The sequence below is a fragment of the Thalassophryne amazonica genome, chromosome 9, assembly GCF_902500255.1.
Source record: "Thalassophryne amazonica chromosome 9, fThaAma1.1, whole genome shotgun sequence".
Lineage (NCBI taxonomy): Eukaryota > Metazoa > Chordata > Actinopteri > Batrachoidiformes > Batrachoididae > Thalassophryne > Thalassophryne amazonica.
The window spans coordinates 86,085,632-86,098,800 of record NC_047111.1 but is presented as its reverse complement, the minus strand read 5'-3'; the positions used below and the strand labels follow the sequence as shown (position 1 = coordinate 86,098,800).

The 13,169-nt window shown below is 40.8% G+C and overlaps 1 protein-coding gene across 1 annotated transcript; it reads right to left on the bottom strand.

Annotated features, from left to right (window-relative positions):
• Nucleotides 1–3,333: 3,333 nt before the first annotated feature.
• On the bottom strand, nucleotides 3,334–12,701 carry LOC117517977 (protein NLRC3-like). The gene is given in 9 exon segments (XM_034179095.1): nucleotides 3,334–3,955; nucleotides 3,957–4,696; nucleotides 4,806–4,961; nucleotides 6,698–6,941; nucleotides 7,031–7,139; nucleotides 7,227–7,304; nucleotides 8,957–9,064; nucleotides 9,374–9,554; nucleotides 12,551–12,701. Coding segments are annotated over 9 exon segments (2,355 nt in total). The 3' UTR covers nucleotides 3,334–3,367.
• Between the last annotated feature and the right edge of the window lie 468 nt (nucleotides 12,702–13,169).

Here is a 13,169-nt window from a genome sequence, read left to right as displayed (position 1 = left end):
TTTTTTTTTAGCAATCCTGTGAATCACTAAACTAGTATTTAGTTGTACAACCACAGTTTTTCATGATTTCTTCACATCTGCAAGGCATTAATTTTGTTGCTTTGGAACCAAGATTTTGCTTTTTTACTCGTGTGCTTGGGGTCATTGTCTTGTTGAAACACCCATTTCAAGGGCATGTCCTCTTCAGCATAAGGCAACATGACCTCTTCAAGTATTTTGACATATGCAAACTGATCCATGATACCTGGTATGCGATCTATAGGCCCAACACCATAGTAGGAGAAACATGCCCATATCATGATGCTTGCACCACCATGCTTCACTATCTTCACTGTGAACTGTGGCTTGAATTCAGAGTTTGGGGGTCGTCTCACAAACTGTCTGCGGCCCTTGGACCCAAAAGAACAATTTTATTCTCATCAGTCCACAAAATATTCCTCCATTTCTCTTTAGGCCAGTTGATGTGTTCTTTGGCAAATTGTAACCTCTTCTGCACGTCTTTTATTTAACAGAGGGACTTTGCGGGGGATTCTTGCAAATAAATTAGCGTCACACAGGCGCCTTCTGTCACAGCAAAACTGCACTTACAGGTAACTGCAGACTGTCTTTGATCATCCTGGAGCTGATCAATGGGTGAGCCTTTGCCATTCTGGTTATTCTTCTATCCATTTTGATAGTTTTCCATTTTCTTCCACATGTCTCTTCACATTTTTTTGTCCATTTTAAAGCATTGGAGATCATTGTAGATGAACAGCCTATAATTTTGTGCACCTGCATATAAGTTTTCCCCTCTCCAAGCAACTTTTTAATCAAACTACGCTGTTATTCTGAACAATGTCTTGAATGTCCCATTTTCCTCAGGCTTTCAAAGAGAAAAGCATGTTCAACAGGTGCTGTCTTCATCCTTAAATAGGGGACACCTGATTCACACCTGTTGTTCCACAAAACTGACAAACTCACTGACTGAATGCCACACTACTATTATTGTGAACATCCCCTTTTCTACTTTTTTTTTTTTTTTTTTTTTTTTTACAAACAGCCCAATTTCATAGCCTTAAGAGTGTGCATATCATGAATGCTTGGTCTCGTTGGATTTGTGAGAATCTACGGAATCTACTGGTACCTTGTTTCCCATGTAACAATAAGAAATATACTCAAAACCTGGATTAATATTTTTAGTCAAATAGCACTATTTTTCTGAACACTACTGTACAAGGTCCCACAGTTGACAGTGAATGTCAGAGCACAAACCAAGTATGAAGCCAAAGGAATTGTCTGCAGACCTCAGAGACAGGATTGTTTAAAGCAAAAATCTGGGGAAGAATACAGAATTTCTCCTGCTTTGTAGCTGCCAGTGAACACAGTGGCCTCCATCATCCGTAAATGGAAGAATTTCAGTTCCAACAGGACTCTTCCTAGAGCTGGACGTAGGTCTAAACGGAATGATTGTGGGAAAAGGGCCTCAGTCAAGGAGATGACCAAGAACCCGATGATCACTGTCAGAGATCCAGCATTCCTGTGGACAGAGGAGAACCTTCCAGAAGGCTAACCACCTTTGCAGCAATCCACCAATCAGGCCTGTATGGTAAGAGTGGCCAGAAGGAAGCCACTCCTTAGTAAAGGCACATGGCAGTCCACTTGCAGCTTGCAATTTGCAAATTCTCTGGTCTGATGAGACAAAGACTGAACTATTTGATGTGCCAGGTGTTATGTTTGGAGGAAACCGGGCACCATCTTTACACTGAAGCATGGTGGTGGCAGCAGCATCATGCTGCGGGGATGTTTTTCAGCAGCAGGAACTGGGAGACTAGCCAGGATTGAAAGATGAATGCAACAATGCACAGAGACATCCTGGATAAAACCTGCTCCAGAGTGCTCTTGACCTCAGACTGGGGCGACGGTTCATCTTTCAGCAGGACAATGACCCAAAGCACACAGCCAAGAAACCAAAGGAGTGGCTTCAGGGCATGGGTAGCACAGTGGATTAGTGGTTAGCACTGGTGCCTTACAGCAAGAAGGTTGTGGGATTGCTTCCCCTCTTTCTGTGTGGAGTTTGCATGTTCTCCCCATGTATGCGTGAGCTTCCTCTGGCAACTCCAGTTTCCCCCCACAATAAAAAAAACATGCTTATTTAGGGTCTGATCCTTTCTCTCTGCCCTTGACCAAAGTGGTGTCTCTACATATGGAGTTGGTCCCCGGGCGCCAGACTATGGCTGCCCACTGCTCCTAGTGGTTGGATTGTGTCTAACTGTAATTAGGATAGAATAAATACAGGGGACAAATTTCACTGTACGTACAATGACAATAAAGGCTATATTCTATTCTATCTCTGTAAATGTCCTTGAGTGGCACAGCCAGAGCCCAGACCTGAATTCGACTGAACATCTCTGGAGAGATCTGAAAATGGCTGTGCACCGACGCTCCCCATCCAACCTGATAGAGCTTGATAGGTGCTGCAAAGAAGAATGGGCAAAACTGCCCAACGATAGGTGGGCAAAACTGCCCAAAGATAGGTGCACCAAGCTTGTGGCATCATATTCAAGACCTGAGGCTGTAACTGCTGCCAAAGGTGCATCAACAAAGTATTTAGCAAAGGATGTGAATACTTATGAACATGTGATTTATTTATTTTTTATTTGCAAATAAAATCTGCAACCCCCCCCCAAAAAAAGAAAACTTTTTCATGTTATCATTATGGGGTACTGCGAGTAGACTTTAGAGGAAAAAACTAATTTCATCCATTTCAGAATAGGGCTGTAACATAAAAACTGAAGTGCTGTGAATACTTATGTACATGTGATTCCTTAGTTTTTTTTATTTTTAATAAATTTGCAAAACAACAAAAAACCTTTTTCATGTTGTCATTATGGGAGTTGCGAGTAGAATTTTGTTGGGAAAAATGTATTTACTCCATATTGGAATAAGGCTGTAACATAAAATGTAGGAAAAGTGAAGAGCTGTGAATACTTTACAGACGCACTGTAGTTTGACAACCACTCAGGCTGACTATCAGTCCATCTCCACCTTATAAAAGTAGGCCGTCTGTCGAATCACGAAGTGATAACTGAATGCAGCCTTGGCCTTTTGCAGGTGCAGAGGTCCACAACACTGAGGCATCTGTGTGGCGGATCATTTTCATGGATATGCCACATGTCCATGGCCTCACAGCTGACGTTCATGTAGTGCAGTTCATTTAAGTCTCCCTAAGCACAAAGTCAATGCAGCAGGACCTAAAGCTCCTCTGGACAGACCTGGTTCCAAATCCATCCAGTCATTGTCTTAGTGAACAGGAAAACAACTGTCTTCAAATATGTTTCAGTTGATATCTCTGGTCCATTACAAAAACGGTCTTCAGTAATCGCCATTTTTAGGATCCAAGGTGTTGTGAGGCTCCCACACCCAGCTCAACCAGGCAGCACTTCAAGTTTCCAACCCTGCCTGGATACTTATTTTCTGTAATCTTCTTGCTGATGAGGGCGGCAGCATCATCAATGACAGATGGACACATCACAGAAGAGGTGCAGAATCGCTGGAGAAGCTGCTGGTTGGTCTTTAATGTCATTCCTAACAGGAAACGCAGAAAAATGTCCAGTTTGCCTTCATCATGCAGGCTTCTGTCCACAGCACTCTTGTACAAGTCCATCTCTTTGAACATTTTTAGCATCTTTGGCAGCTTCTTTTTCACTTTCTGCTCAAGAACATTTATGCTGTGGTTTCTAAAGGAGAGAAACGCATAAAGGGCAGCCAGGTATTCCTGCACGGTGGGGTGTATGAAGCTGTATGCTCGCTCATGTACCAAGACTAATGGTTTAATGTCAAACTGGGTGCACAGACCACTTTTAACCACTGCCTCCTCATCACTGACCCCAAACTCTTTCCAGTGGGACTCAGAAAACCTGAACTGACCTCGTTCTAGCATGACGAAGGCCATCTTTCCAAGTTTCATGAGGAACTCTCTCTTCCTCCAAGCTGCGGTTTGGAGCTCTGAGGCTGCGTAGATTCAGGAGCACAAGCAGGAGGTTTGTGTACATGTAGGTGATACTCCTGGGAAGTTCTGCTTGTGGCCCCTGTTCCTGAAATACTCTCTGAAAGACATCAGCCAACACTGAGCAAAACAAAGGTAGATGGCACATGATCTGGAGAGTTTTGGAAGAGTTGAGGTGGGCAATCACTCGAGCAGCCTGATTCAAGTCTTTAAACCTCTTCCTGAAGTAGTCCTCCTTTTCAGAGTCACGAAAACCGTGCAGTTCATGCTTATCACAAGGCATATCCCAAGGAACGCAGCGCTTTATTTGGGGCCGAGATGTCACCCAGAACATTCCACGGTACAGAAGTCTCTGTCTGAGGATGTTGACCACTATGACATTAAGGGAAGTGAGATCTGTGTGGTCGCCCAGAAGTTCTGTGTTTGAGAAGTCAAGCTCCCCAGTGTACTCATCCAGCCCATCAAAGACAAACATCATTTGGCACTCTTCACTTCTAAAGTCCTCATCTTTCAATTTTTTGGTTTCTGGGTAGAGTGACTGTATTATGCCCAACAAAGAGACATTGGAGCCCTCAAAGGCATTGAGTTCTCTGAATGTTAAGGGGAAAAGAAAAGACACGTGCTGATGGGATCGCTCTTCTATCCAGTCGAGGATTAACTTTCTCACTGCCATTGTTTTCCCTGATCCTGCTACCCAAAGGTCAAAACAAGCTTATTAAGTGAACACTTTATACTTTCAGGGCTCAAGATGTCTTTACAGGACAGCTCCTTTCCCGCATTCCGGTTGGTATCCAGCTTTTCTATATGCATGACCTCATGCTCATATTTGGACCGTTGTCACATTTAGACGTAATGTAGAGATCAGAGAATATGTCCTCAAAAGCCCTAGTCTCTCCTTGCATGGCCAAGTCCTCGTGCACAATGCTGTACTTCCTCCTGAGGATCATACTTAAATCATAACGTACTTCATCTGGGGAGAAAAAAAAAGTTATTCATTTTCAGAGGGAGAATGAAACTATTTTATACTTCTCTGTCTAAACACAGAGGTTGTATATGAACTCCTACTTTCACACATTATTTTAAATTGCATCAAATAATCACAAATACCGTATTTTTTGGACTATAAGTCGCACCAGCCACTTTATCCATTATAAGAAAAATAAACCATAATAAATAAGTCGCACTGGACTATAAGTCGCATGGACATACAGGTATGTTAACTTATCATGAAAAGTTCAGATGATAATATTGTGACGGCTACCGTTTTCGGATGCATATTTCACTAGTCGTAACTTGTAATCTGCACAGTATGATTTTCTTTTTGGTGGCATTTTTTCAGGCCTTCTCCGTTGTCTTGTTAAGTTATCAGTAATGTTGAAATTTTTATTTTTCTATGGTAGTCAGAAGTCGCAGGAACTGTCACACAAGCCTTGAGTGCCTTCTCATGAGCTGCATTTTACCTACGGATATGTTTGTATTTTGCGGACCACATTGCGAGCCGAACCACAACCCGCACCATGGTTCTTTTCTAACATATTACTCGCTGTGGACCATAGTACACACCAGGTGTCAGCTGCCGATGTTCGTACAGCACCGACCTGCGCAGCTCATGACTTCCCCGTGGTGTCGACGCCAGCTCCTTCAAAGTGCAGACGCTAATCCTCCGCCGTCGCTCACCAGTGCTCCCACGCAGCTCTCAGCGTCAAATTAAACACTCTGCTCACACTGATATCCAAGGGTTGAAGCTGTTTTGTTAGCTCTCCCGGAATAACAGCAAGCACCGTGTTCGTCTGCTTCACACGCTGTTTCACAATCATTGTCTGGGTGAGGTGAGGAATACGCGTCCAATGTTCTGTTCTGATTGGTTATCGCGACCACCGTGACCTATAGGGCAGCCACCATACTACAGTGCCCATGATGCATTGCATTTCCGTTTCCGGTGGCCATTTTAAAAATATAGAGTGACTCTCTCACGTAAAATTGTTTTATTACGGTAAATTAATTGAGAATCTACTGGTATATTTTTCATTTACAAGTCGCTCTGGAGTATAGGTTGCACCCCCGGCCAAAACGTAAAAAAGTGCGACTTATAGTCCGAAAAATATGGTATGCTTCATTATATAAATATTTCTAAAGTTACACTTGGCAGAACAAATGAAACTCAGGCGAAAAACACCCATGTGCTTTCTGGCAAACTGTTGATAAGATTATGTCTCCCTTTTTTTTTTTTTTTTTAAAGTCTTTCTTTGCGCCACTCCTCCGTAAAGCTAATGAGCAACAGATCCAAGTGGCTCTATGCAGTCTCTCCAATCACAGCGACTGAAGCCTGTAATTCTTTCAGTGCTGCCTTGTGTGTCTTCATGCTCTCTCCATCATCTCCGTTTTACACGCTCACATTGTTTGTGAGGACAACACTAGACAGATATACCTCTTCTATTTACTAATGATAAATGACATTTGGTTTTGGATCCAGACTTATGAGAAGAAAATGCTGTAAAAGTGAAGATTTGGTGTGTGTTACTAGAGACTTTACATACTCATGTATATAATCCAATATTTTTGTTTTGGTTATTATATTGATTTCATTATTAGGTAATTTAAATAAAATGTGTACATGAAACTGTACATTACATGTACAATATATATTATATATATATATTAAACATACATACACATACACACACAAATATGCAAGAAAATACTTACTAATGATGCACAATCTCTGCAGATACTGAACCACATTCTTCAGTTCAAGTTCCTCAAGAATGGCCTTAGTGATCTGTAATGACTCCTGCAGGCTGTAACACTCCAACAAGTGGTCCACAAGGTGCACTTTGTCCACTGTGCCCACACTGTGGGGGTTAGTGTTAAATGACTGCGGATAATGTTTCCACAAGATCTGCCTGAATTTCCCAACAATCCCCTCTGACAACTTGTCCAACACCATCATAATAGTCTGGTTGAAAAGGGAAGAATAAAATTAAGCTCCATGTTTGAGAGTTTATTCTTTTTACAATTTCTTAAATTGCTAAAACACAAACCAACCTTGAATGTGGATTTCACTGTGAGAGAGGGGTGGCTAAACTCATCTGGATTTTGGATCAAATTGGGCGTTTTACTCATCTCAAAGGTGATGTTCTCTTTGCTTCGATCCCTGGCAATATCACAGTAAAGTTAAGACATGGAAACTGAGTCACACATACCGACCTGTACAGATTTCATAACATGGGTGTATTTTTACTTGCGTGTTCTTCTTTCACAGTCATCGCTATCTAGGGAGTAGCAGCTGGAGAAGGAATCTGCTTTGTCCATCTGGACCCTATAAGCAGACAACAGGACTTTGCATTATATTTAGCCATTACAGTTTACTGAACACAATGAAAGTGACAACATGAAGAGCACAGCTTCGTCCCAGATTTAGTGTGATTTGTGTCTTTGTTGAGTTTTTGGCAAGCCGATGAACAGATTTTTTTTTTTTTTTTTTTACAAAACTTGAGAACATTGTTATTATGAGCAAGTCAGGTCTGTGAACACATACTGGTGCTGTGCACACACAGGATGACCTTTTGCAGTCAACCACACATCACACTGAGGAACCTACATGTTGGATAAAATCTTGGACCTTCATTCTCCTGAAAATATCAACACCACTAAATACCTCTGTCCAGTGACCTCATAACTCCATTAGCCTAACCCAGGTGTCTCTCAATCTCAAAGATCGAGGACCTTGAGACATGACGGTCACTGCTGAGATAAGTGAATGCCTCTACAAGTTTGACACTTTCATCACATACGGAAACACTTTCAATGGCCATGACCAGGAAGTCACTGAAAGTAAGAGTCCCAAACCCAGACATTCTAATTCTTCACTCACCTTCTCAAATGGTACAATCAGGGAACTGCAAAGATCACAGTATCGTCCACAAAGTCAAGGTCATTAAACTTTTCCTCACCAACAAAAGCACCTACGTCACTGGTTTTCACAACACCCCAGTCCATTATGAGAAAAGGCATTTTATAAAACAGCTTTCTGGGACACTTAGTGGCATGTTTAGGCCTTTCCTGAAGTAGATTCCATTAACATTTAGGACGTCTTGATAAATGTGGTGAGTTAAGAAAGTGTATTTTTTTTTTTACTTTTAATTAAATGAAATTTGCTGTTTGTGCTTACTCATGAACATGTACCATTGTATTTTGAGACAACTCTGTGAAGAGGGAAACTTTTTGTTTTTTTTCCCCGAAAACAAATGTATTTAGCGTGGCCTGGAACGGATGAAATTCCACTGTTAGGTGGATCTAAATGCAGGGACTACACTTGAATAATTTAAAAAGAACTTCCAAATATTTTGAGAAGTGACATTTTGAGCCTTGGTGAAGATAAATACTGTAATAAGTGTCTTTGCTGCTTATGTATTTTGCATATTAATAAAGTCAGTAGTATCACTTACTAATGAGATGGTTAGCTAAACAGAAAAAATCTTAAAAAATTGCAAGCTATTTATGAAGCATAATGCATAGCATTAGTGTTTCTTACATGTAATGATTTGCTTCATCTTGTTTAACTGTCTGGGGTCTAGAGACATAATAGACATTGATGGGGACGCACAGGTGAGTTCATGGACTGTTGAGGGTTAAAATAATTCCAAATTAGATTTCCTGAGTTTGAAACTATTGGTCATATAAGAAAAGCAAACTAAAAACAGCAGTTTCAACACATTTGTCACTTTACAGATGAATTTATTTACAATAAATCAAAAAAGATACACTGATAACAGAAACAATTAATTTGTTGCAGTTCTCTTTCTTCATATACTTTTGTTTGGTAAATGGATTGCATTTATATAGCACTTTTCCATCTTAATCAGAAGCTCCAAGCACTTTACAATAATGCCTCACATTCACCCGTTCACACAGACACACACCGATATCAGGGTGCTGGCAGATTTCACTGAAACCTGTTTTCTTTTTTACCTTGTACAAGTTCCATCTTTATCTTCCATTTCATCAGAGGAGCCATAATCATCACTTCTCATTGAACTGTAGCTCTGGGATGGAGACAAAGCCTGTTCCATCCACTGCCTAAAAACATTAGCACAGTGATAATGTACTAATTATGGAGTAATCACATTAGCTGTACTTTTATGTTATTAATGTTCAGACTGAAGAAAATTGGTGAATAAAGAACAATAATTAACCAGCATCTAAAAAAAAAAACCAAAACAAAACAAAAAACTCAAAACAACCACTTCCATTCCCAGAACAGTTTTGTTTGTAGTCTTAAATTTCTACTTAAAGCCTGTCAGGAAACTATGGAAATTAAATGTGTTACAACCCAACACTGTGACAGAGATGATAAAAACTCATGAGTAATATAAATATTTTTTATACCAGTCACTACTATCCCATCCCAGGTCCAGAGAAGCTCTTCTTTCTGGAATGTAGTAGAGGTCATCAACCTCAGCAGACGCAGTCCGTCCAGCAGATCCTGCATCCCCGATGTCGCTGCCAGCTGGTGATGCAGCCATGGCCTCTATTTCAGTGCGATCCATTATTTCACAGGAAATGTCACCTAATTACAAAAATGATGAGAAATCTCAAATATCTGTTTATTTTAATCTGTGCCTGGTTGTTCAGAAGCTAAGTCTACACGACCAGCATATCATGACTGAAGCTAAGTCTACACGACCAGCATATCATGATTGTTTCAACTCTACTGTGGTGTACCGGAAAAAAAACAACAGCACAAAAACTGTATCACTGTCCAACTACTTATGAACCTTAACAAATTTACCAAATTGGAAACATTCTTGTAGCTATTTCTTGACTCATCTCAAGAAAACTAGCTGTAAATGTATTATATTAAAAGCATATCTGCAACTGCATATCTGAACTGATTTTGCTGAACTGACTTTCTGCTGCCGGGCCTGTTTTCAACAGTCTTTCTAAAGTATTTGTTTCTCAGAATTCTTAAGAGGAAACTCTATAGTTGTCAAATGAGATAATTATTGAGAGGTGATAAAATCTGGATTTTCTTCTTACTGAGGTTTGCTTGGGTAGGGTCTGTATGAACAGAGCAGGTGGTTCTGTGGGATAGTAGTTGGACTACTAATATACTAGAGTTCAATTCCGCATGTGTGCCTCAGGCTACCAGTCTGCATCCTTGGAAAAGACATTTCACTCAACTGTCTTGGCACTGTATCCTACAGAGGCTCTGACACCCATTTGCGCTGGGGCTTATATCCCGATTCCATAGCGTGAAGCGGATGAGAGTCTCCGACTCACCAGTCGGACTCAGGTTACTTCCCCTGCCAAGGCTGGCTTCCATTACAGCTTGGTTTATATATATATTTATTTGAAATGGGACAATGCATATTATGAACATTGTTACATGTAAATATGCCGGATTATAGCAGGAATGCTAATTTCCAGGCCGTAGTCCCAGTAACATAGAAACAGACTGACCACACAACATACCAAAATAAATTAATCATGACAGAAAAACAATGAAAACAGAATATGGCATACCAATATTTACAATTCAAGTAGTAATAATTGATAGTTAATAAGCAGCCGACAGGTGGAGGAACCAAAGAATTTTATGATGGGTGTTGAGGTGCAAAAGTACTGTATTAAAGTGACAAGTGCTACGGGCAAAGTGCTTCAGTGCCTGGTTGTAATTGCACATTACAGTACTAGGTTGTATTGCACATTGCCCAATACACTTATTTGCACATGCACAAGTGTAAATATTGCACAGGGTGTCATACACAAGTTTATTGTGTAAAGACTACTAAACTGTTTAATAAAATAAAATACACAAGGGCATCGTGTACATATAACTGAAAAAGAAACTCAAATGGTTGCCTCCACAGTTGAAATGTTTTATAGGCTACAGATGGTTGCATGTCTGATTTGCCAGTAACCAAGTTTTCAATTGTCCTTTGAAAGTACTGAAAGTGGTGCTCTCTCTGATTGTGACTGTGAGGTTGTTCCAAGCTTGCCCACCTTTTATGGATAACACGTTCTGACCAAAGGTGGTCCTTGTATGATTAACCTCACAGTCACCTCGTGTGTCAGATCTTGTACCATACCCTGTGAATCTTTTTATGTGCATGAATTCTTAACAGGTGTTGGTTGCTGGTCCATGGTGGACTGAGACAACATAGATGAAGTGTCTTTGTCCAAGTTCACACAGGTAGCATGAGCGGGATCTGAATCCTTGCCTACAACCCCAATTCCAGTGAAGTTGCGATGTTGGGTGAAATGTAAATAAAAACAGAATACAATGATTTGCAAATCCTCTTCAACCAATATTCAATTGAATACACCACAAAGACAAGATATTAATGTTCAAACTGACAGACTTTTTTGTTTTGTGCAAATATTTGCTCATTTTGAAAGGGATGCCTGCAACACATTTCAAAAAAGCTGGGACAGGGGCAACAAAAGACTGGGAAAGTTGATGAATGCTCAAGAACACCTGTTTGGAACATTCCACAGGTAAACAGGTTAATTGGAAACAGGTGAGTGTCATGTTTGGGTATAAAAGGAGCATCCCCCAAAAGGCTCAGATGTTCACAAGCCAAAGATGGGGCGAGGATCACCACTTTGTGAACAATCAATCATTTTATTTATATAACGCCAAATCACAACAACAGTTGCCCCAAGGCACTTTATATTGTAAGGCAAGGCCATACATAATTACGTAAAAACCCCAACGGTCAAACGACCCCTGTGAACAATGGTATGAAAAAAAATATTCCAACAGTTTAAGAACAATGTCTCTCAATGTTCAATTGCAAGGAACTTAGGGATACCTTCATCAACAGTCCATAATATAATCAGAAGATTCAGAGAATCTGAAGAACTTTCTACACGTAAGCAGCAAGGCCAAAAACCACACTGGATGCCTGTGACCTTCGATCCCTCAGGTGGCACTGCATTACAGTTTTTCTTCATTGGTTTGGCTCATTTCTTGAAACTGAGATGACATTCTCAAAATGACATGACAAATCCCCAAACTAACTTGCGGTTTCTCAGACAGAATGGCATTTCTCATTGCTTTCATCACATTTCAAATGCCTTGTACATGTTCCAAGCACTTAGTACATCTTTGCAAATGGTTATGTACAAGTGGCCTACATTAACACAATCAGCCTACATTTCCAAAAAAGTGCATCTTGCTGATCTATCCTAATTGGTTGGTTCTCAGTGTAATGGTTGTTCTCTCCAAAACGTCCGCACAATTTCATCGTATAAGTCATCATCTGCAGAATAGTCTGCTCAATTGTCAAAATTAGTTAAGAAATTGGAATACAATACAGCACACATATTTGGAACATTCATACATTCATGACAATCAGGTGAGTAGGTAACAGGTGAAAGCAGGTTTTGATGAGGAGGAGTGTCCCACATTACAGGTGACCAATCAATCAGTTTGTTGAGTTACCTGACAGGTGTTGTCTATGTTTATGAAGCTGGCATTGCTGTATATATACAGCTTTGCCTGGTGCTAGTACTTTTTCCAATGTCAACATGGACAGAACCGCAAGTACAAGGCCCAACCTCCACCTGGAGGAAGGGGGAAGAGGAAGAGAAGGAGAAGGAAGAGGAGAGGAGGAGGAGGAGGATGAGGGTGCGTGGTGGTAGAGGAGCCGGAAGAAGAGGACTGGGGTTGCGCGGTGGTGGAATAGGAGGAAGAGGAGTTCGCAGACATCATCCTGTCCGGATGAAATTCGGGCCACCATTATTGACCATGTAGTCAACCATCACCTCACAATGGCAGAGGCAGGGCGCCGAGTGCAGCCTAATGTGCCACGCTCCACAGTCTCCTCCATCATACAAACCTTTTGCCGGGAAAACAGGTATGCACTCAGGCAATGACGGAACTACAGAATTCTCTAAGAAAGCCTTACTGTACTGTTACCGGTGTTTGATTCAGTGTGTGTGTGTGTGTGGGCCCATAGGCTACTGCAAAATCTCACCTCAATGTCACAGTATGATACAGCACACTATTGTAGCATCCCTTACCAAAAAGTAGTATATGCAAGTATGTTTCAAGTATACTTCTAGTTTACTTTTATATACTTATAAGTACTATTTTTGGTAAGGGATGACAAACAAAATATGGTTGTACTGTAAATTAGACAAAATACAGCGTTGCAGTTTACAGTAGTATTGCAGG